This window comes from Agelaius phoeniceus, chromosome 17, assembly GCF_051311805.1.
Source record: "Agelaius phoeniceus isolate bAgePho1 chromosome 17, bAgePho1.hap1, whole genome shotgun sequence".
Classification (NCBI taxonomy): domain Eukaryota; kingdom Metazoa; phylum Chordata; class Aves; order Passeriformes; family Icteridae; genus Agelaius; species Agelaius phoeniceus.
Window position 1 is genome coordinate 11,333,587 of NC_135281.1, and position 22,623 is coordinate 11,356,209.

At 53.0% G+C, this 22,623-nt stretch overlaps 1 protein-coding gene across 1 annotated transcript; it reads left to right on the top strand.

Moving 5' to 3' along the window:
* The first annotated feature begins 714 nt into the window (after nucleotides 1-714).
* RBBP8NL (RBBP8 N-terminal like) lies at nucleotides 715-14,448 on the top strand. The gene is made up of 14 exons (XM_054644648.2): nucleotides 715-781; nucleotides 2,085-2,127; nucleotides 2,520-2,615; nucleotides 2,945-3,057; nucleotides 4,443-4,515; nucleotides 5,775-5,938; nucleotides 6,409-6,497; nucleotides 7,406-7,569; nucleotides 8,567-9,046; nucleotides 9,310-9,592; nucleotides 9,983-10,091; nucleotides 12,288-12,349; nucleotides 12,675-12,795; nucleotides 13,932-14,448. Exons 1-14 carry the CDS (start codon nucleotides 715-717, stop codon nucleotides 14,048-14,050), a joined length of 1,983 nt encoding a protein of 660 aa, XP_054500623.2. The 3' UTR covers nucleotides 14,051-14,448.
* The last annotated feature ends 8,175 nt before the right edge of the window (nucleotides 14,449-22,623 follow it).

The following is a 22,623-nucleotide window of genomic DNA, read 5'->3' on the forward strand; positions in this document are numbered from 1 at the left end:
TTCCTCTTTCCCAGTGTGGTTTTGGTGATTCCAGAAGACCCCATGGATGTGCCCATGACAGCTTCCTGCAGCTCTTGGCTCTGGACACCACCTCTCCTGGTTTCTCTGTAAAGCTGGGTGGAAAAGCTCTGTTGAGTGTCTCCCAAGGGCTGGAAGAGGCTACAGCCACTGAGGCCATGCAGGAAGCCTGGGCAGCGACAGTGGGAGGGCCAAGTGCTGTGTGCTGCCTCTGTAAAAGCTGTGCCTGGTGCCAGAGGGGTGCAAGAGAGCATCCCAGCAGGAGATGAGTCCATCAGGCTCAAGCACCAAATCTGCTGTGAAACTCCCCATCTTCAGTCCCCATGTGGTCCCAGCACAAGTTCTGCAGTCCCTTCTTTATGCTCAAGAAGATGCCCTGCCCCACCTCATCCCAGAGAAATGCAATTTAAACAGCTCAACAAGTAGAGGAAAAGCCTGATTTTCCAGCTGGGCTTCTCCCAGTATCTAAGACATGCTCTTTGCTATGCTCAGCACTGAGGCAGGCTGGACAAAAATGCATCCCATGGTTTAGCAAACAATTTCCCTTCCCAGCTTTGGGGTTTGTCCTTTCCAGAACACCACATGCACCAGACACATCTCTTTTGTTGGACTTTTTCTTTCTATTTTAGGCTGAAATTTGAAGCAGAAGGAGACCCTCACGCTGGACACAGCCTGGGGTGTGGCTCAGCCCTGAACATGACCACAGAGAGTTTTGCAGAGTTCCTGAACAAGCTCAAGGAAATCCATGAGAAAGAGGTCCAAGGTAGGAGACAAAATTTTCTCACCAAAACCTGGCCAAGATCCATTTCTTTGTAATACCACCTTGATCCCTTTGGTGTCAAATAACCTGAAGGGAGGAGGAGCAGGTGTGGATTAGGGAGATTTGGGGATTAGTGCTGAGCAAGCAGCACCCTTGGGGATGGCTTGGGACATGAGATCACAGCCTGCCCCTCAGGGGACAACACCCACTGGTGGCATATTTGTACCTCTCGTTGGCACACTGAGAAAAAAGTGACTTTTTGGATGAAGTTCCTTTTTGAAAAGTAACTTCTTCTCTCAGAAGAGAGAGGACTTTCCTGCACTCCATGCTGCTGGAAAGGAGGACACGGAGATGCTCAGCCCCTGCAGGAATCCCAGGTGCTCCCAGCATTAACCAGGGGGGCTTTGGCCCCTCCTGCCCCTGCTGTCGTGGTCTGGGAGCTGGGAGTTTGCAGGGGTGGCACACACACCTGCTGGGCATCTGCTCCATCAGTGAGGACTGGAGTGTGTTTGGATACTGAGGATCAAAGGGAAAGCAGAGAGATGCAATAATCTATAAGACAGAAGCAGCAGGAGATGAAGCTCTGTTAAAGAAAACATTTGAGTCAGGTTGGATAGCTTATTCCTCTAGGGAATAAATTATTTCTCAGGCCATACATTATTAAAATGAAACCCATTAGGTTAAGCAACCAAGTGCCAAGTCCAATTGTTTTCCTATTAGAATAATTCCCAGTATCAATATTATGAACAAAACTTCAGCACTTTTGGATGATTCTGGCTTATGAATTCAATCTTCTCTTGTGTAATTTCAAGCCGTGTGAGAGTTAGAGGAAACTGTTGAGCAATTTAAACCACATGTTTACATCTACTTTGCATAAAATGGATTTGACAGGATACAATGTCTGCAGATCCATCAAGGAAAGCTGTTCAGCTGTAAATATTCTCCAAGATGCTTTCCAACCATGAAAGCTATAAAATACTGCCCACCTGGGAAATGCAGGCTGTAGAGAGAAATAAGTAGAAACAAAACTAAACCAGACTTTTTGGGACTGCAAAGGAGATGCAGACTCATTAAATAGTGGGGATACAAAAGGAGCTCCCATTTTGTACAGCTTTTCCCAGTTACATTAAACTGTGGCTGTGTTTAACACGTGCAATGTGTTATTCCTTATCGGAGATCAGGCTTGTGGATGGATGAGATTTCTGCAAAGCCACTCACCTTCCTGAAATTCCATCAGTGTCATTTTCTTCTGAGTGCTGGGGAATTGGCCACAAACACCCCCCTGTGTGTCTGTTCATGATTCCAGGTCTGCACAGCAAGGTGACGGAGCTGACCACGGAGAAGTGCCGGTGAGCGAGGCTGGGGCACGGGGGCAGCCACACCACTGCAATTTCAGACTTCTGAGTTATTCTCCAACGCTGCTGGATTACAGAGCACCATTTGCCTTTCTGGCACTGCCAGATTTTGGCTCGAGGCAGGGCTTGGGGTGATCCCAGCCCAGCTCCAGTTTGCCTTCCCACTGCAGGTGATGCTTGTGCCACCCGGTGCTTTCTCCCTCGGAAAGCAATAAGTGGGAGGAATTAAACTGCTAACTCCAAGGAGGGTGTCAGGGGCAGGATCCAGGCTCCAATACATTTGTTTCCCCTCCTGCCACACAAGAAAAAGAGCACTGTGGATGAAGGCATGGGTTTTGGGAAGAAATCTAATAACCCTCCTTTCTTTGTTGTGTTCCTTCAACTAGCGATGCTCAGAGAATTGAAGAGCTGTTTGCTAAAAATCACCAATTAAGGGAACAACAGAAGGTCCTGAAGGAAAATGTTAAGGTGTTAGAGAACAGGTAGGATTTGTTTTTAAGTAGGTGCTGCTGAGTGACAGTGGCTGCACAGTCCTGGGGGGAGAGTTTGGGGTTTGCTGTCTCCCCAGGACTGGGATGTAGCACATGAACCTCTATTTTTCCTATACTCAGCTGCTGGGAGAGCTGGAGGAGCCTGGGCAGGTGCATAGGAGCTTTCCTAGGCCAGTGTGGTGGGGCTGGGTCTGGCAAAGCCAGTGCTGGGCTGTGGGGGTGATTCTCAGTGATGGTTTGGGTGTTCACACTTCCCCCTGCAGAGGACAGGAACTTATTTCTCCCATGTGGTAACAAGCTGTGGGGTTTCCTTCCTCCAGGCTGCGAGCTGGTCTTTGTGACAGGTGCATGGTCACTCAGGAGCTGGCCAAAAAGAAGCAGAATGAGTATGAGACCTCTCATTTCCAGAGCCTGCAGCACATCTTCATCCTCTGTACGTACTGAGACCCGCTGTGAGCTTGGCTTTGGCAGGCTGAGGCTTTGCCAGTTAATCCCTCTCCCAGATATTTGCACATGGTGAGCAGGAGTCTGGGAAGGGTTTGGGGATGGGGAGAAGGGAGGGAGCAGGACTGTCCAAGGAGACATAACCCTTCCCACAAATCATCAGAGCTGGGCGTCGCAGCCCTCCACACCTCCAGAAAAATGAGAGACTCCAGGCTGTGTCAGCTGCCTGGGGAAAGGATGCATTTGGCACGGCAGAAGCAACACTCTGGCAAAGACAGGAAAGTCCCAGCAGCAGCTCAGCACGGGTAAATGGAATCAAGCAACACGTGTGATGGATCCTCTCCTGAGCCCCTGGCACAGCTCCCAGCACCGCTGAGGCACAGGCTGTTTTTCCCTGGGGATCTGAGCAGCCCAGGGAGGGTCATGGGGTGAGGGAGATAAGGCATTTAGGAGGGATGGAGAGGTGCCAAGAGCCCTTGGTTTATCTCCCCTGCTATGCCACTGCTGCCTGAGTGCTGCTTCTGAGCAAGGCACCATGGCTGGGAGCCCAGCTGTGCTCTCTGTGGCTCTCTGCTCTCACCCTCACTGCAGCACCCGGTGCTGGGTGCTCACATCTCCCCTGGCCTCTGTCTGACCCCCCTGAGACCCCCAGCCCTCCCCCTAGCACAGCACCCACTCACCAGCCTGCCCTGCTGCTCAGGGAAGGATGCTTGTGGTGGTGTTCACAGGGCTTCTAGGATGAGGGAAGAGATGAGAATTTTGACTCATGTTTCAGAAGGCTGATTGATTATTTTATTATATGTATTATATTAAAAGGAAATGATATATTAGAACTATACTAAAAGAATAGAAGAAAGGATCTCATCAGAAGGCTAGCAAAGAAAGGAATGATAATAAAATCTTGTGACTGCTTACAGCTTCAACACAGCTGGCTGTCATTGGTCATCAAGTAAAAACAATTTCACATGCTGGGTAAACAATTCTCTAAATCACATTCTAAAGCAGCAAAACATGGAGAAGCTGAAGCTTCCCAGCTTCTCAGGAGAAAAGATCTTAGCAAAAAGATTTTTCATAAAATATGTCTGGGACAGATGTTCACTGTGCCTAACCCACCACTGCCTCCTCTGGCTCTGGCTCTGGGTCGTGCTCCTCCCCTGAGCTGGGAATCTGCAAGCAGACCCAATCCTGATGAAACCCGAGTCAGAAAGTTGTTCCCTTTTATCCCTTAGCCCAGCACGTTTACAAAGAAGGAAGGAAATTCGGCATCCCTCCAAAAGTCGGTGCCGTTCCCTCCTCCCCCTCCAGGCACCCCAGCGAGCTGTGAGCAGCATCCTTGCAGCATCTGAACTCACAGCACCTCCTCTGTCCCTGCAGCCAACGAGACCAATCGCCTGAGGGAGGAGAATAAAGCTCTCAAGGAAGAACTGAAGAGGCTCCAGAGCCTGGAGTAAGCACTTTCCTGGTTTCATTCTTTACAAGGGACATTGGCAAGGGCATCCCCAGAGCTGGGCAGGGCAAGGTCCAGACTGTGGCATCCTCAGGGGTATTTTAGCATCTAATTCCCATGGGTTCCTGTGTATGTAAGACATGGGAAAATCCCTAATAGTCTCAAAATCCTTGTTGACTTTTGCTCACTCCCCTGTTCACCAGCATCCAATTATTAATTTTTGGAGAACAAAGATATTTAACCCCCTGGAAACAAAGCCCTGGGCAGCTTGCATGGAGCTCAGCCTGGGATTCCATGGCTTTTCCATGGCACCAGCTCCCCTCCTGCAGCAGCCAGAGAGGGTCTGCAGGAAGCAGGTGGCTCTGGGGGAAGGACAGTGACACACAAGGGACAGGGATGGGGTTAAAGAGGGAGAAGTGATCTGCACCAACAGGTTCACAGCCCAGCAGAGCGCTGTGCTGGAAGCCAAGTAACCTGCCAGGCTGGCCAATATATACAAATCAGCTCATTCCTCAAGGGTTTAAAGTCCAGAGGAATTAGCACTGAGGGATTCATTTAGAAATGTGTTTTCTTTGGAGCACAGGAGCACCATCCACTTAAAGAGAAACTCTGGCTTTCACTCCCCAGTGCTTTCAGAGCATATATATATATATATATGTATATTTGTGTATCAGGCTGGGCTGGGCCTGCTGAGCACTGAGTGATTCTGCTCTGCTCTGCTCTCCCCTGAGATGCTGGATAGGAGGATTTCCAGCCAAACATCCACACCTCAGCATCAGAGTGCAGCCAGGGCTCTGTGTGTGTCTCCAAGGCTCAGGCACTCCCTCGTGGCACTGAGCATCACCCTCTCCATCCTGGTTTGGTGACAGGGAGCAGACACCACATCCCTCTGCTGAATCCACCCCTCCATCAGGCTGAAGGCCCAGCCAGGGCCAGGTTCCCACAGGGCTTTTGCAACAGCCACAGCTGGGTCCTGGCTTACCCAACCTCGTGGCTTCCTGCGACGTTACCCACAACCAAGTGGGGCAATCACACCTCCAAGTGGGGCTGGCATGCTGGCTGTCCATGCTCCAGACTGCAGCTGGGCTGCTGATAAGCTGCAGTGCAAGAAGGTGAGGCTGAGGATCGGGAATATCCACATACACACATTGATAAATATGTATATTTGTGCATCAGGCTCAGAGCTCTCAGTACAGCAGCTCCAAACCCTTCCTTCTCCTGCCCCTTCTCATTCATTCAGGTCCTTTTCCTTCCAACAGGGACAGGACAAAGACCCCAGGAGTGTCCTCCAGAGAAAGCTGCTCCACACCAAGCTCCCCTTTGACTCTGCTGTCCCCAGTGAGCAGGAATGTGAGCACAGAGAAGGCAGAGCCCCGGGAAGCAGGAGCCCAGCAGGATGTGCCAGAGCTCGAGCTCAGTGAAGGTGGGTGCTGCTGGCTCCTGCCACCCTTGAGGGACACCTGGGGATGTGAAAAGTGACTGAGCCGTGCTGCAAAACTGCTCTGGGAAAGGGTCTGGAGAGCAAAGACCAAGCTGTTGGCAGCTCAGATGGACATTGCCACAGGCAGAAAAGCTGATGGGGGAAATGCATGTGAGGGGAGAAACAACCTGCTCTGCATTAGAGCAAAGGAGTGCTGAGTGCCCCCACTGAAAGAAAATTCATGCAGAGACCATGGCATTGCCTTCCTGCCACCCACACAGGTAATAAAAAGCATGTTCAGTCAGGTGCTGGCTTGAGCCAAAAGGTAATTTTGACTCAAAATCTTCACTGAGAGGTGGTTGGTAGCAACCAGTGGCATCCCTGGGAGGCTGCATGGCTCCAGCCCACTCAGGGCAGGGCTACAGCAGCTCTGGGGGACCATTACAGCAGCTGGTTGTGTTCTTTTTTTGCAGAAAAGCCTCCAGAGAAGCTCCAGAGAAGCTCTCCAAGCAGCAGGACTTCTCCAGGCACTCTCCTCCAAGAAGTCAGCCTTGCAGAAATAGTGAGTTGTCAGAGGTAGCCTGATGGCCTCAGGCCTTGTCCCCACTGCTGTGGCCATCTGAACTGGATCAGTCTGGGATAGGGAAAGAGTAGGAGGCACTTGGGGAGTGGAACAATCATCCAGACTCGGGTAGTTTGTCATTTCCAGAGCCTGGCATTCAGTGGCTGCGAGGACAAACACAGAGAGGGTGTCAGCCCAGGGCTGCTGAGTGACATGGGGACACTGGGCACTGGGAGATGAGACTGCAGGGCCTGGGCCTGTTCCTGCTCATGGGAATTCAAGCCCACATACACACCCACACAGACACCTCTGTTTTGGCACAGGTTTTGCTTACTCGACCTCCACAAAAAAAAACTTGAAAGAGCAGGTGAAAAGGGGTTTTGGTAAGGCTGCAGGCAGGCTGTGGGGATAATTAATAGGGATCACAGGAAGGCTTGGTGACATCTCCAGGTGGGCAGGGGAAAGTCAAGTCAGAACATGTGGTGAGCCTTTCATGGCAGCTGATGGAGACAACGATGTCCTGGCCCAGGTGCTCCACCAGAAATACACCCACCAGAGCAGTGTGTGCCAGGAGCCTGCATGAATAAAGCCTTGCATGAGTAAAAAGGCCTGACTATGGGACAAGGAATTTGCAGGGTCTTATCTTGGTTAAGCCACTGAATCATGACTCAAGAGGAGATGCAAAACTTCCTGTGCTACAAATCAGTGCAGCCAGAAAACAGAGAGTACATGAAGGGAAAATTTCCTGGAAAAATGAATAAAAAACTTGATAGAGCTGTTGACCAGAACCATATCAAGCAGAGCACTCAGGAGCTGTCTGCCTTGTCCTCACTGGTGAGGAGATGTGTCCCAGTTCAGCCAGGCTGCCTGCAGAATGGCTCACCTGGACTTTCTGTCCTGTGTCACAGGCATCCCAGAGGATTTCCAACCAGCTGCACGGAACCATTGCCCTGGTGAGACCTGGCTCCAGACCCTGCCTCCTGGAGAAGAGTCCTTCAGAGGCAGCAGTGTCTCCACCAGCCAGAAAGGCTCCTGTCCCTGCGGAGCGTGAGCACAGCCCCAGCCTGGAGGCGTGAGTACCTGGGAGCCATGGGCTGACCCCTTGCAGCTGCCCCTCAGTGGGTGCATGGCCAGCATTCACTGTGTCTGTCCTCCTCCCTCCCCAAACTTCTCAGGAAGGGGGGATATCCCAGCTCACAGCAGGGAAAAATGACTGGAATCCAGCCCAACAAGGTCAGGCTCTCGTTATTCCAGCTCCTCAGACAGACCCACAAAGTGAACCAGGTGTCCCCACATGCAGGCAGGAGGACTGTCCCAGGCAGGCAGCAATTCCTGCTCCTCCTTATCTATTCTAATGGGCTTTCCTGCAGGGCTCAGCTTATCCTCCCCACTGATGTCAGGAGCACAGAGGGCTGAGCAAGGCCAGGGAGTTCACCTGTAGACAGAGAGTTTCCCAGAGTGTGAGTAGTTCTGCAGAGCATTCCTGGGAACAGCTTGTACTCAGGGAAGCTGCCAAATAACCAGCAGCAGCAGGGACTGGGTTTGCAGGGCAGGTTCCTGCACTGCACCAGCCTTCCTAGGATGGCTGTGAAAGTTTCACATTGAGTGAGATTAGGGGAGGGTGGGCTGTCCCTATGTCCTGGGGGTCTTCAGGCACTAAGAAAGCCCAGCGGGGTAGTTAGGATGGTGCTGGCTGTAAGACTTTATTCAAAAAGTGACTTCTCAGCAGCAGTACTGATGTGAGAGGTTCACTGCATCCTTACCCTCTCACAACCCCCTGCCTTGAGCTGCCATGGCATAGGGACAGGGGATTGCTGCTGGATGGTGGGATGGGAATGGCTTCCCACGCTGTGTGGGATGGGAATGGCTTCCTACTGCTGACTGCCTGATGCCCCTGGCCACCAGGACAGACCCCAAACACAAACCTGATGTACTGACCAAGAGCTGCAACAGGGCATGGAAATAGCAGGAGAGACCACACACATCCCTGCACACAGCTGGGGAAACCATGGGAAAGCTCTGTTGCTAATATGTAATTTTTATTTTTTTTTCTCCACGCTTTTTTTTAGTTATTTAACAGTGAGCAACCCAGACTCCCCCAAGGTCGCTCCATCCTACGAAAACCTCAAACTGAGTGCCCGGAGAGAGCAGCTGTGCCTCCTGCACAAGCATCTGTCCCTGCACCAGCTGGGGCTGGCGGGTCCCTGCGCCCCGGGCGAGCGGGACGGCGGCACCTTCCCCATGCACCCGCTCCGGGGCAAGGCTGCTGACAGCAGGACACGCTCCCGGGACCCCTGGGACGAGCAGGCAGCCCTGCTGAAGCTCCCTGCCACCATGGTGTACGTCAGGGACCAGCAGCTGGAGGAGAAGCTGCAGCTGCTGAAGCAGCGGGAGCGGCTGCAGCATCTCCTGCTGCGGCAGTGCCAGCCGGGCCAGCGGGGACACGGTGACATCGAGACACGGCCACTGTCCCCGTGGCTGGGCATGGCCACGGGGTGCAAGGAGGAGAGGGAGTTCCTGGAGGATGCTGCGGATGGGAAGGAAGAGGGGTGAGGAGTGTTGCTGACTCTGTGGTGTTGGATCTTACACGGGGGTTGTCTCGGGGGCGATTCGGGCTGTTCAGTGGAAGGGTCAGGAGGCAGTTCAGTTGAAAATGCCAGCCTTGGGAGTTGGAGATGAGGGTTTGAATCCTTTCTTCCTGAGCTAGGATGGTAACTCTAAGAAGGGGTTTAGTCTTCAATCTTTGGCTTACAAGAGCCATGTTTGTATAAACTGTTCGAGTTAATTAGAGTTTGAGTAGTTTATTCTCTAGGCAGCTCTGGCGGGGCAGGGAGCGCCCCGAGGCGCGAGCCAAGGTGAAGGAGGCGAGGGACGAGGATGGGGACGCGCCGCTGGACCTGTCCGACTCCGGCCGCGGCAGGGAGACAGACTGGCACAGACAGACAGACGGCAGCCCGAGGGACAGCCCCGGGGACAGCCCAGCCGTGCCCGCAGGGGGACACAGGGCACAGCGGGACCGCCTGCGCTGCCCCTACCGCTGGGCACTGCCCGCTGCTGCCAAGGAGGAGGAGGAGGAGGAGGAGGAAGAGGCAGCTGTGGTGAGTACAGCTCTTGCTGGCATCCCCTGCATCCCCTGCAGTGCTGCTGGGACCACTGTGACAGCACCAGCATCCTGTGGGAGGATGGGTTCGCTATGTGTGAAGCCGATTTGCACATGGCAGAGCAGTGGTTGCTCAGCCCTGGCTCTCACTCCACACCTCCCCTCCAGTGCCCTCAGGGTTCCATCCATGCCCAAGGGCAGGCAATGGCTGTGCCCCCTCCCACAGGCTGCTGCAGGGGGTGCTGGGCTCCCTGCAAACACTCCACTGTGCACAGGAGCCTCTCTGTGATGCTCGTCCCTGTGGGTGTCACTGTCACCAAGTAAGGGCTGGGGACAGTCCTCTCCTGCCTGGTGACAGCAGTGTGTGTGTCCCTGTGTCCCACAGCTCAGGCTTTCACGGGCATACCTGACAAACAGCTCCACACCAAGTGACCCAGAGGCCCCTCCTGAGGCCGGGCTGAGGCGGGATGTCGGTGCACAGAAGGGAGATGCAGGTAAGAAGCCCCAGGCAAATGTGGCATTTGAGAAGGCAGGAGTGAAAGGTGCCTTTTGCTGAAGGCATTTCCCAGCCCAGAGCTCTCTGCTGGGCCCTGCACACACCTGCAATGCCACCTTCCAGGGACCAAGGGCTCCCAGCTCTTCTGGGCCTTTGGGGGAACTTCAGTTTTCACATTTCTGTCCTTGAGAGCTCAGTTTTCTACCCTAGATATGTCCAAAATTCAGGCTCAGTATAAATGGGGAGAAAGTAATCCTGGTTTTTCTGGAGAAAGGCCCAGTGTCTGTGTCCAGCACAGACAGGAGCCACCCCTGGGGTGTCCTTGGACACTCAGCAGAGCACCCTGCATGGAATTCTCCAGCAGCTGAGGAGTCAGCATAGCTCTGACCTCTTGGCAAAACCCACTCCACAATGAGCACCAATGTTGCTGCTCCAGCATTTCCCACTCCTCTCAGGGAAGAAGCAGCTCAGAATGTCCCAGCAGAGATGGGGGAAATGCAAGAGGTTTGCAGGACTAGCACTGGAAAACCACCCCTGTCTGTCCCCTTGCTCCAAAGCGTGTCCTGTGATGACACAGCACAGAGCCAGGGATCCTTCCTTCCTTCCTTCCTTCCTTCCTTCCTTCCTTCCTTCCTTCCTTCCTTCCTTCCTTCCTTCCTTCCTTCCTTCCTTCCTTCCTTCCTTCCTTCCTTCCTTCCTTCCTTCCTTCCTTCCTTCCTTCCTTCCTTCCTTCCTTCCTTCCTTCCTTCCTTCCTTCCTTCCTTCCTTCCTTCCTTCCTTCCTTCCTTCCTTCCTTCCTTCCTTCCTTCCCTCCTTCCCTCCTTCCCTCCTTCCCTCCTTCCCTCCTTCCCTCCTTCCCTCCTTCCTTCCCTTGCTCCACCCTCCACAAGAGCCCTCCCAAGGCTTTCTCCCTGCCTGACCCCCAGGAGACACAGGTGCCAGGTTTGTCCAGGCAGGTGGGAGGCAGCAGCCATGGGGATCAGAGTGGGAAGCACGTCTGTGCTCAGTACCAGCCCTACTGGCTTGGCCAGAAAGTTGAGCTCGCCTGGATTAGTTGGTCTGGGCGTGTCGGAGTGGTTTGGGAACACTCTCCAGAACAGGATTTTTCACAGTGGAGGAAAGAAAAAAAAAAAAAAAAGAGTCCTCTGTGATTTACATGCTAAGGAGATATCATCATGGCAGAAGAATTTCAGCTGATTACATTCTGGGTGTGGGAATACAGGACTTTCTTCAGTTCTCACCTTAAGGCTGACACAAAGCCCGGGAAACAATACACAAATACTTCTGCACTTTCTAGTGAACCTTAACTTGCAGAAGGATAAGGTGAGGATGGGATCAGGCTACAGGGAATCCAGCAGTGCCTGGAAGCAGCATCCCCTGCTCTCCCACCTCTGCAGGGGCAGCAAGAGGGGGCTGCCCTGCTGAGCTCCATCCTGGCTAGAGCTGGGTGTGATGAGCAACAAGTATTGAGCTTTGGGGGTGCCCCTGCCCCTCAGAACAGGCACAGCCCTGTGCCCAGCCCTCTGTGCCCACCATGGGCAGCTGAGCTGTGTTACTGTGTGTGCACACAGGGTGATGCCACCACCAGGAGGGCTTGGCCCTGGCCCCTGGAGATCAGTGCAGGGGTCAGGTGTGTGCAGGCACCTCGTGTGTGCAGGCACCTGTCTGGGGCTGTGCAGCCCCAGGGGCTGTGCACAGTGAGATGCTTTGGCTGGGAAGGGAAGCATCTCCCCTGCCTTTCCTTCCTCTGCTCCTCAGCACACATTCCCTGCCAAGAGCTGCTGACTGAACCAGCAGCAGAGAGGGGATTGTCCCTTTTGGCCTCTTCACCCCAACACGCTTCTCCCCACCTGGGGCTCAAACAGGAAGGTGCAGTCTGGGGCTTAAATACCCCCAGTTTCCCCCCTGTGTGTAGCCACAGATGTTGGGACAGCTCTTGTGACCTCAGTGTAGCCAAGTCCAGTGGACACAGCTTTCCTGGGAGCTGGTTTCCCAACAGAGTCTTGTTGGATCACTCCTAAACACTGATTCCAGGCCACGTAGCTTGCAGTGCCTCTGCTTCACAACTCAGTTTATTGCTGGAGCTGCTTTCGGCCTCAGTGGCTCTGTGAGCCTGGGCCAGTGGCTCTGCATCTGCTCATGAGCTTGTCAAGCCTCCCTGCAGCCAAGAAATCTTCTTTTTGTGTTTCTTTAGATGACAACGATGCCGAGTCTGGGAAGCAAGAATCCGATGAGCCAGACACAACGGACAGTGAGGTTTGTTTGTTTGTTTGTTTGTTTGTTCTCAGCCATCAGCTCAGGCTGCTGGGTCCCAGAGGCATCAGACAGGCTGTCCCAGCCCAAGCTCCCTCCAGAAGGTGATGGCTCTTCCTGCACCAGGTGCCAAACCTCATTCCCACCCTGTTGCACAACTTGCTGCTGAGGGGTAGAAGTGCCACTCTTTCCAGCCAGTCGGGTCTTTATGAGCACTAGCATTTGTCATCACTGCATAGCAATGGTCACAAAGGTCCCTGGCAAAGCCACCAGCTCCCTGGGAAAGCCAGGGTGGTTTGTAGGCTGACTGTTCTTCTCCTTGGTGTAGGAGAAGTATGAAGATGAGATCCTACAAGAAGCTGAGGCTGACGGGAAATACTTTTGCACCAAAGACAAAGTTCATGTGCAGCAGAGGAAGAGAAAAAGAGGACAGGATCCCTGGATAAAAGGTAGGGAAGAGAAGTTCCTTGGGGCATCAGCTCAAGGCTACAACTTCTGCTGCTTCCAGAGGGACTCCTGTGAGAAATGCCCAAGGACAGGGCAGAGGAGGGTTCTCCTCTGAGCCGTGTTTTTGCAACACTCATAGCTGCAGGCAGAGGAGCCCCAGCTAATGGTTAGCCAGGACAGCCTGGGCAGGGTGGCCAGGAGAGCACCCCAAGCACCTAAGCTAACAGAGCTTAGTCCCTTGTGTTTGCTTACCTGGTCAGGGAGGTGGTGACTGGGGAAGGCCAAATTCCCAGGGGGGAGTTATTGACAGTCAGAGAAAGGTTCCTGCCAGTTCTGTTGATCTTCCAGTGTGGTGTGGAGGTTTCCCTGCTGACAGAGGAATGTGTTGTACCCATGTTCCCTCCAGGTGAACAAGCAGAAAACTGCTCCTGATAAGGGCAAGGATAAGACAGTTTGTCTGTCAAGCCTTAAAAAATGCTCTGTCAGAAAAACCCTGCTGCTCACTCTCTCTGTCCTGGTGGTGAAAACAGCCAAGTGTTGGCCCAACCATAAATGTACACAGGGCTGTTGCTTAAGCTTGAAGGGAGATTTTTAACAGCCTGGCCCTCAGAGGGCCCTGCTGACTCAGGGGACACCAGCACAGCTGGGTGACAAGAGGGTTTGCTGTACAAAACAGCCACTTGGAGCAATGGGGAGGAGCACAGCTGTGCTGTGCAGCCCAGGGCAGACCACACCACCCTCCAGGACGGGATGGGGATGTCCCAAGTGAGGGGTGGGTGCAGCTGGGGCAGGAATGGGGTGATGGGGGGGCATAGCACCTCTCTCAGCATGTGATGTGGGCCATGAACCACACTAGAACAGGGAGAAATCCACAGAATACATCTTGCTGCTCTGGGATGCTTCTGCGTCAGGTCAGTTCTCTCCCTGTTTCTGCTTCACATTGTTTTGTATCCAGGATCACAGCAGTCTCCCCTGGATACCCATACATCTCACATGTGAGGGATTTCTCTCCATCTTTCCTGTGCTGAGCTTTGCTTCCTCCTGTGCTGTCCCTGTTTTGGGATGAGGCCATGCTGACTCCAGAAGTGTAAATCCATTTCTCTGTGGTTAACTCCTGCTGTCATCTGGCTGTTTACAGGATCTAAGAAGTCAATGAGAGGAAAAAAGAAAATCAAAGTGGAGCAATGCCCAGTGGGGATCCCAAAGGAACTGGAGAATTGCTCTGCTTCCCACAATGATCCCTCCAAGGACAGTTAACAGCAGGGCAGGATGGAGCAGCTGCAGACCAAAGGACAGAGCTCAGAGACCTCAGAATCCCACCCGTGCTGGGAGAGTGAATCCTCCTGTCATGCTGGGCCAGGCAATGGGGAATTCATAAGGACTCATTTGTGAGCAGAGCACCCTGAAAGTCCTCACTCAGTGCCACAGGAGAGGCTGGGCAAGGATGAGCCAAGCAGGTGCCCCCTGGAGCAGCCAGGTCACTGCTGGTGGAGCCCCACAGTCAGTGATCCCAGCCCTGGGCCAGAGCAGACCTTCAGACTGGAGCTGGGAAGAGGAGATGTCTCTTTGGAACCCTCGCCCTGCATCAGAACCGTGTCCACCCCTGGGGTTTCACACTTGGAGAGCAGAACACCAGCCCCCTCTCCTCATGAAGGATGTGCCAGTGGCTGGCTGAGGGGTGGTGACCAAACCAAACACTGCAGAGCCCCATGCACAACCTGCTTCAATTAAATCCCTCCCAGGTTTCATACACACGTGAGTCTTGTCTGACCACGGTTTTCTCTTCTAGTTAAGTGAGGAGTGAGAACATGGGCAGACAGGGGGATTGTCCCTGGAGAGGGCAGGGAGAAGAGCATGGGCAGGGAGGGTTTGGGTGCTGCATTGCCTGGAAAAGGCCAGTGAGTGAGACCCAGCTGCAGCTCACAGCAGAGCACCAGCTCAGCAGCTCACACTGACCTTGGCAGCATTGCTGGGAGCTATTTTTCACGTGGATAAATTGTTCTTAGTAATCTTTCTCTGATGGGATGAGATGGGAAGGGCTGCAGCGAGCATCCCTGCTCACAACATCGATCCAGGAGCCAGGCTGGGCTGTTCCTGGCACACAGGTGGAGAGAACAGGGACAAAACAGAGACCAGCAGAGAAGTGCCAGAGCCAATTCCTGTTATGGCACACTCCCACTTCCTTTACCTGCAGTTATTTCTATTTAAACGCGGGGCTTTTACCTGTTCACAAGAACGAAGGCAAAGCACAGCCAGCCAGGAGCAGCACCCTTTGCTCATAGCATCCTCCCATCTCCACAACCCTAAAATCCCATTCGGAGAGCCCCGGCTGCGGGGGAGGCCCAGCACTGCCCGGGGCAGCCTCGCATGCACCCAGCCGGGCGGGAGCGGAACCGCGAGCGGGACCGGGACCGGGGGCGGTGCGGGACCGGGAACGGTGCGAGACCGGGGCCGGTGCGGACGGTGCGGGAGCGGGGCCGGTGCGGACGGTCCGGGAGCGGGACCGGGAACGGTGCGAGACCGGGATCAGGGGCGATGCGGGACCGGGACCGGGTGCGGGACCAGGCCCGGGAGCGGTAGCTGGAGCGGTGCGGATGGTGAAGTACCGGGAGCGGGGACGATGCGGACGGTCCGGAAGCGGGAGCGGTGCAGGCGGTGCAGGACCAGGACGGGGAACGGGAGCGGTGCGGGCCGGGCAGGACCAGGACCGGGAGCGGCGCGGACGATGCGGGACCAGGACCGGGAACGGGAGCGGTGCGGGCGGTCCGGGAGCGGTGCGGGACCAGGACCGGGAGCGGTGCGGGAGCGGTGCGGGACCGGGAACGGGAGCGGTGCGGGCAGTGCGGGCGGTGCGGGCCCAGGACCGGGAGCGGTGCGGGCGGTCCGGGAGCGGTGCGGGCTCAGGACCGGGAGCGGTGCGGGCGGTGCGGATGGTGCGGGCGGTGCGGGAGCGGTGCGGGAGCGGTGCGGATGGTACGGGCGGTGCGGGCGGTGCGGCGGGCGGGCAGTGCCGCCTGCTGGGCAGCGCCGGGCCGGGCCGGGGCCGCTCCCCGAGCACGGGGGTTACGGTTCAGCCTCCCCAGGGCACAGCAGCTCTGCCTCCGGTGGCTGTGGAGCGCGGGAAGGGAGCGGGGACAGCCGGCAGCTCCAGCAGCGGGGATGGAGCGCGGGAGTCCCGCGGGGCCGGCGCTGCTGCCACGGAACTTGACAGGAGCGAAACTGAAAAATTACTGAGCCGGCCATCATCTTCCTCCTGTCCTCACGGTTTGGAAGAGCTCCTCGGATGATGAGGAAGGGTCTGGAGCACGGATCTGCTGAGGGAACGGGGGGAGCTCATCCTGGAGAGAGGAGGGACCTCTTCCCTCTCTGGAGCTCCCTGGAAGGAGGATGCAGCCGGGTGGGGCTTGGTGCCTTCTCCCAGGTGACAAGACAAGGGGGAAATGGCCTCAAGTTGCATCAGGGGAGGTTTGGATTGGATGTTATGTAAAAAACGTTCACTGAATAGGTTATCGAGCACTGGAACAAGCAGCCCAGGGCAGTGGTTGGGGTCACCAGGGTTGCAGGGCTGATTTGTCCCAGCTCGAAGCACTCATTGGATCATGGCCATGGGAAATGGATCAGGGCCATCACTGATGCCTTCCCCTCAGCACAACCTCTGTCCCTTCTCAGAGCAGCTTGGAGGGGAGAGCAATAACCCACTGACCATGGTGGTGAATTGGATACATCTGTCTTTTAAAAATACCCCAGCAAGAAAAAGGAAAAAAGAAGAGAAGTAGAAATGCAATCCCATAAAGAGGCCCCTCAGACTGTAGGGAGGTTGCTTGGGATCAGGAAAATGAAGGAGGGAGGGAACTTCCATGGGCTATAAAATAATCACCTCCCTATGACTGTCCCTTGATAAGCAAAATGTGCAGAAGTCCTGCCAAAAATAATGAAGTCCTCAGTTCCTTTTCTTCCAACGAAGATTTTTTTTCCCCTCACACTGCACAACACCACCACAGAATCCTTAAATTAGTGGCCTTTTAGTACCTTTTATGTTGCCTTTTTTCATTAGATTTTTTTCACCCATATCTCGTGCTGGATGTGTTTGAGGGGCTGGCAGGGACACATTTCACAGTTAGGGCAATCCCATATCTGAAAAAACAAGAAATAGTTTTGTCAGCTCTGAGTAAAGTGCTCCTCTGAGCAAGTTGTTGTAGTAAATTAAACTTTCTATGCTGCACTTGTTCCAGCCCTGGAATTTCTCTGCTCCTACCATCCCCTGGCTTGCTGTTACCTCCCCACCATGCTACAGAAAGATGGATAACTGCTGAGGTCCATTAACTCTCAAAATTATGCTTGTCAGTCTTTTGTTCAAGTCATTCTTGACAGGTAAATGCATGTATTGATCTGGTGATATGCAGGCAGCCTCAGACTTGAATTATTCTGCTGTAAGGAAGAAATCTGAGCCCTGCAAGCAGCTCTGGAGCTCCACAGAGGTTTCCACGTGAAGGTTCAGCCCTGCCTGAGGTGCTGTTTGCAGGAACACATGTGGCAGTGTTCAGCACAGGAGCCTTTTAATAACTCCACAGGAGTTTGGTTAATGGCTCCAAATGGCATTTGTGTACCAGACCCAGCAGTCTCTGCTTTTTGCAGAGTTAATCCCTTTTGTTGCCACATTTCTGTTCAGTATGAGAAGGAGGTTTCACACAGTAACCTTCAAAAATGCACTGAAATTACCCTCAGAGTGCATGAGTTACATCCCACAGAGCAATAGAGCAGAAGGGAAGCTGTCCCAAGAGCAGATCAGATCTCCTGGGAGGCTGGCAGCTCACCCTTGTTTTGCTCAGACAAATTTCAGCTCTGATGTCACCAGTGCCATGATGCAGGCAGGGCATGTGGGCCAGTGCAGAGGTTGCCCAGAGGAAGGGGTTGGGTTCACCCAGGTCAGGGGCTGGATTTGAAATTGCACAGAAATCTGGGAGAGAGATGATGTCACCATTTCTGTTCACTTTTAGTCCATCAGAAACAGCAATGAGTGGTTCCTTTATTGCCTGTCAAACCAGACAATTCCAGTGACAGACCACTGCAACTCCTTTGCTTCCTGATGCTTAAGGACCTGCACATGCTGAATCATCCTCACAGCACAGAGCACCTCAGCTCTCAGACCCTCCAGGCCTCCCTGTGCATCAGCCTCCCACCAAACTCACCAGTAAAATGGCATTTTCTGTTTCTCTCTAGGCTTAATTTGTAAAATTTTGTGAGAAGTGAATTTGTGCAAGTTGAGCCGTGAGTATAAATCTCCATCTCAAGGGGGGGAAAAAATCTCTCACACACAAATTTCCTTACACATTCCTTTCCTTACAACAGTTCCTCTGTTGCATGTGTGAGGAAAGGTAGGAAGTCCCAGAAGCTCAAAGCAAGAGGGAACTGTGCTGGGAGCTCAGCTGGCTGCAATGCAGGCTCCAAAAGCTCCAGAAATAGAGATATGCACATCAGATTCTTCCCCCTCCCAACCTTCTGCTGTGGCATTGCCTTCTTGGCAATAGATAATCTGAAGGTGATTTAACCCATGCCCTTTTCATGAGCCTGACACCACCTTGTGTGCAGTGAAATGCTTTTAGCTGCAGTCTGGTCTGTGAGCAGTGCCCATTTACAGTGCTGGCTTTGGAAACACAGCTTCACTCCTTAGTCCACCACAGGAAAACTCATTCCAAGCATTACTCAAGTCTTGCTTCAATCCTGTTTTGGGGATTTAAGTGGGATGGGCATTTTGTGTAGGGTCAGATGTGCCCTGAATGTGTGAAAAAGGCAGGAAAAGGATCCTGGCAGTCTCCTGCAGCTCTGCAGTTCACAGCCAGGAGCTCAGAGGGAACAGGGACAGCTTGGGTGTTCAGAACAGAGCATAGGGACAAACCTTCACACTTTTTCAAGGAGGCTGTGAAGTTGTGGATAGATTTAGCAAATCCAGCAAGCAGCAGCAGTTCTTGAAAGGAAGAGATTTGGGGAGTTCCTTTGCTCCTTTATCTCAAGCAAAGTTTACTGTAGGAATTTTGGAACCAACATGCAAGTTCCTCTGGCATCCCTTGGGTATCACAGCTTTCTGCTCTGCCTTGAATATCACCACTAACACTTCAGGAGTTCCCTAGGCTGTGCTGCACACCCTGCTCATACCAAACTTGCTCCTGGCTGTCCCACTCCAGTGGAACCTCTTCAGACAGCACATTTTCCAAGATTCTCCCATAAAAATGATTGATTTATTAATAACAGCATTTAGTGCAGCACCATGTGCTTCAGGGAAGAGAGTTTGATCCATTCATTCCCAAATCCTCCTGTAAACAGCGCACAACACTTTCCTGACTCGAGCACAGGGCCCTTCAGAGTACAGAGAAACAGGATGAAGTCAATCAGCTCTGTGTCTTTTCAATGCTCTGGGTCATGCAGGAGAACCTGAGTGGTTCCCCAGGGCACAAAGGGCTGCTGGCAATGTTCTCCTCCTGAGGAGCAGCAGCTGATTTTGCTGTGACTGTGAACACACAGCAAGAGCAGAGGTTGTGGCACCCACCAGGGTGAGCCCGTGGCAATCCAGGGAATTCTGCTGCTCTGCTCCAGCAGCAGCCAGAAGACACCAGGACCCCCAGCTGGAACCCACTGGAGGCAGATTATAGAGGCACATTAAAGCCATCTCAGGCTGCACAGCTGGTGGCACTGAGAGCTTGAGTCAAACCTGTCCCACGAGTCTGGGATGCAGGAGGAGAGCAGTGGGGATGGATGTGCCAGCAGGGAGCAGGAGTGGTCCAGCCTGTGAGTGTGGTTGGGAAGGGTTTCATCATTCCCTGCACGTGGAACACAAGCAGGGAGGGAATGGCACCTGCCATTCCTGAGACAGACCAAAGAGGAGGGAGAAGGTGAATTTAGGGGAATGTGTACTCCCAAAAACTCCTTTATATGGATGTGGTGAGTGTGAGGCTGAGCTCCAAAGAGTGCTGGTGCCCCCAGGTGTGCTGATTTCAGGAGAGAATTTAAACAGAGTAAACTATGATAGGAACTTTGGGACAAGGATTAGAGCTTGTTCAGGAGAAAAGGGACAGTAAGTTCTGGATGCACATTGCACTTCTGTGTCATCCTCCCAGACTTCCAGATTGTCCTGGTCCCTGTGAGGTCTCTTGGACCCCCATTCCCACCCTGATTAGACTGGAAAAATATCTACAGCAATTTCTGGTCCCTTATCTTAATACCAGTCATTCCTCCAACTGGAAGCTGCACTTCTGGTTCCCAGCCTAAATATACTTATGACCTGTTTATCTTTGCTTGATTCAGGGCCATGATTTTGCAAAAAATATAACAGCCAGCCCACATAAGTACTTTTAAATGCTGTCTCATATCAGATGCTTAGACCAGATCCTGCAGTTCTTGCATGGAGAAAAATCCTTATGACCTTGGTGACTCTGCTCCCGAAATAGTATTGGAATAAGGATTTGCAGGCTTGTCCTGTTTCACACCAGCTCCTTATTCCAGCAGCCCCTGACTGTTCAGACATGGATCCAAACAACCCAGGGCATCCTTTAAGGTAGAGCAGAAACTCCAAGAGCAAAAGGAGTGTGAGTTGAGTATTGGTGACTCAGAGTAACATTTTACATCTGTGCAATATTGTTGTTGTAGATGCAGAACTGCCTGCCTTTCTCTTTGTCCAGGATTTCATGGTGGTTCAGGCTGGAAAAGGCTTCAGCCAGAACTTGAAGCTGCTGTGCAGCAGAAGGGAGGAGAGTCCAGCCTTTCTCCAGAACAGCATCCCTGTGTATGAGGGAGAGAACATTCGTGAGCTTGGGCTTCCTTCCCTCCCCGCTCCAGGGATTCCCTCGTTGCAGAAGACAGGGAGAAAAGGTTGTTCAGGGTTGTACCCAGTCTCTGCCTTTTGGGGGAGGGATGCTGATGTGCCACTCGTCTGTTTTAGCATCAGATTCTCTGAAACACAGCGCTGAGCTCGCTGTACTCAAACACTGTGAGTTGTCAGACACAGATAAAAGCTCCCCAACATTAACAGCAGCAACACTCCAACCACTAAATTCAGCTTTGAAGTTAGCAACCCACTAAGCCATGGAGGCTGCTCCTCTCTGCGCTGACTCAGTGGGACGATTTACATCCCACTGCTATTTTTACAGGCAAAGAATGAGAAAAAAGCCACACATTTATTTTTCAAAATCCAGTCTTGGGTTCTAAAGAATTGTTTGCAGCAAGCCTAGATAGGTTTCCATGCCTATTCATCCCCTGGCTTATTTGATGAGCTTGCCAGCAGGAAGGATTTTAATTCCTTTTTATCCCAAACTATTTTTTCCACAGCTGTGATATGAAATGGTTCTGCCAAATAATTTAGGCTCAAAATCTGACCTATATTGAATAGTATAAGATGCTGAGCATGTTCTTGGAATTTTAAGGGCAGAGTCTGTATTTCACTGTAGGATTTTTAATGGAAGCCTACAAGAAAACATTGTCTTACATCTCCTATCTTAATCCTGTTGTTATTATTATTATTATAATTATTATTATATGTTACTAATACTATAAGGCATGTTGATGGCCCACTTGCAACAGCGTACTAAAAAGGATCTTATGAAACAGCCATATGAAAAGGCACAGAACCTGTCTGTGTTTTATAGGACAGTTTCAAAACCTATCATCTTTTACTCAGCGCTCATATTTCAGGCCATATCATCAGACATCAGTTTGATTGTTGGTGTAGACTGCAAGTGATATTAAGAGTTGCCATGTGGCTTCTTTAAGCCTATTTGGCAAAAGCATTCACCACTCCGAGGGTCCAGTGTTGCAAATGCAGTAATTGTAACTTTCAATGGTAAACATCTCAAATGGCAGATTTGGTCTGTACTTTAAAATATGTTCTGTGTGGGCAAAATCCTGCCTGAGAGCACAAGCTGCTTCAGGGCATGAGAGGTGGGAAGCATGGGAAGGCTTCATTTCGGTTTCAGAGGAACACAGAGGCCACCAGCACCCACACACTGCTGTTCTCAGCTCCGAAGGCTTCATCGCGCCCAGCACAGCTCCCAAACCTCCCCTTCCAGTGGCATGGACATTGTCAGTGCACATCAGCGTGCTCCGAGGAAAGGAAAGGGCAGAGCATCATCCCGGGATGTGACAGACATGGGTTCAAGTGCCTGAGGGGAATGTTTATGCCGTGCAGTATAAACACACCAGTCCGGGAAGCAACGTATCGCGCACAGATGCCTTGAGTCATTTTGTGGAGATAAATACTGAGTTTATGTCCTCCCAGCCCCGGGTCTGCCTTGCCCATATACGGCCCAGGATCAGCACTGCCTTGGCTTTGCTTCAGGAGCTGCCAGCGTGCGGATCCATCCCTGGGTACGGGCTCCGGGTGAGTCTCGGGGCGCTGCGCGGGGTCTGCGCCCCGGGGCCGGCGGGTCGGGGTCCGCCCCAGCCCCGCCAGACACGGGCTCGGCTCCGAGCCTGCAGGGATGGAGCAAGGGCATCTTCATCCTCTTTTACAGCAGCGCTTGGACGTGCTCAGCGCCTGCGATGGGTTTAGCAGATGTGCCCTCCTGCCTCCAGGAAAGCCGGGACCTCTTGGGAACAGGCGGCCACCAGCGCTACTGATGGTTTGGGTGGGGACACCAGGGGAGGAGAAGTTTTTTGAAAGTAACACAAAGGGACACGGTGGGTGGTCGTGCGGGGACACAGGGGCACGGTGGGCTGGTGGCCGCGGCCGGGAACCGCCGAGGGAGCGGAGGGAGAGGCCGGGGAGGGTCGGGGGGTGCCGGGGCCGCCCCGTCCCCGCGGGGCTCCGGGCGCTGCCCCCGCCGGCGGCGCCAGCACAGGCA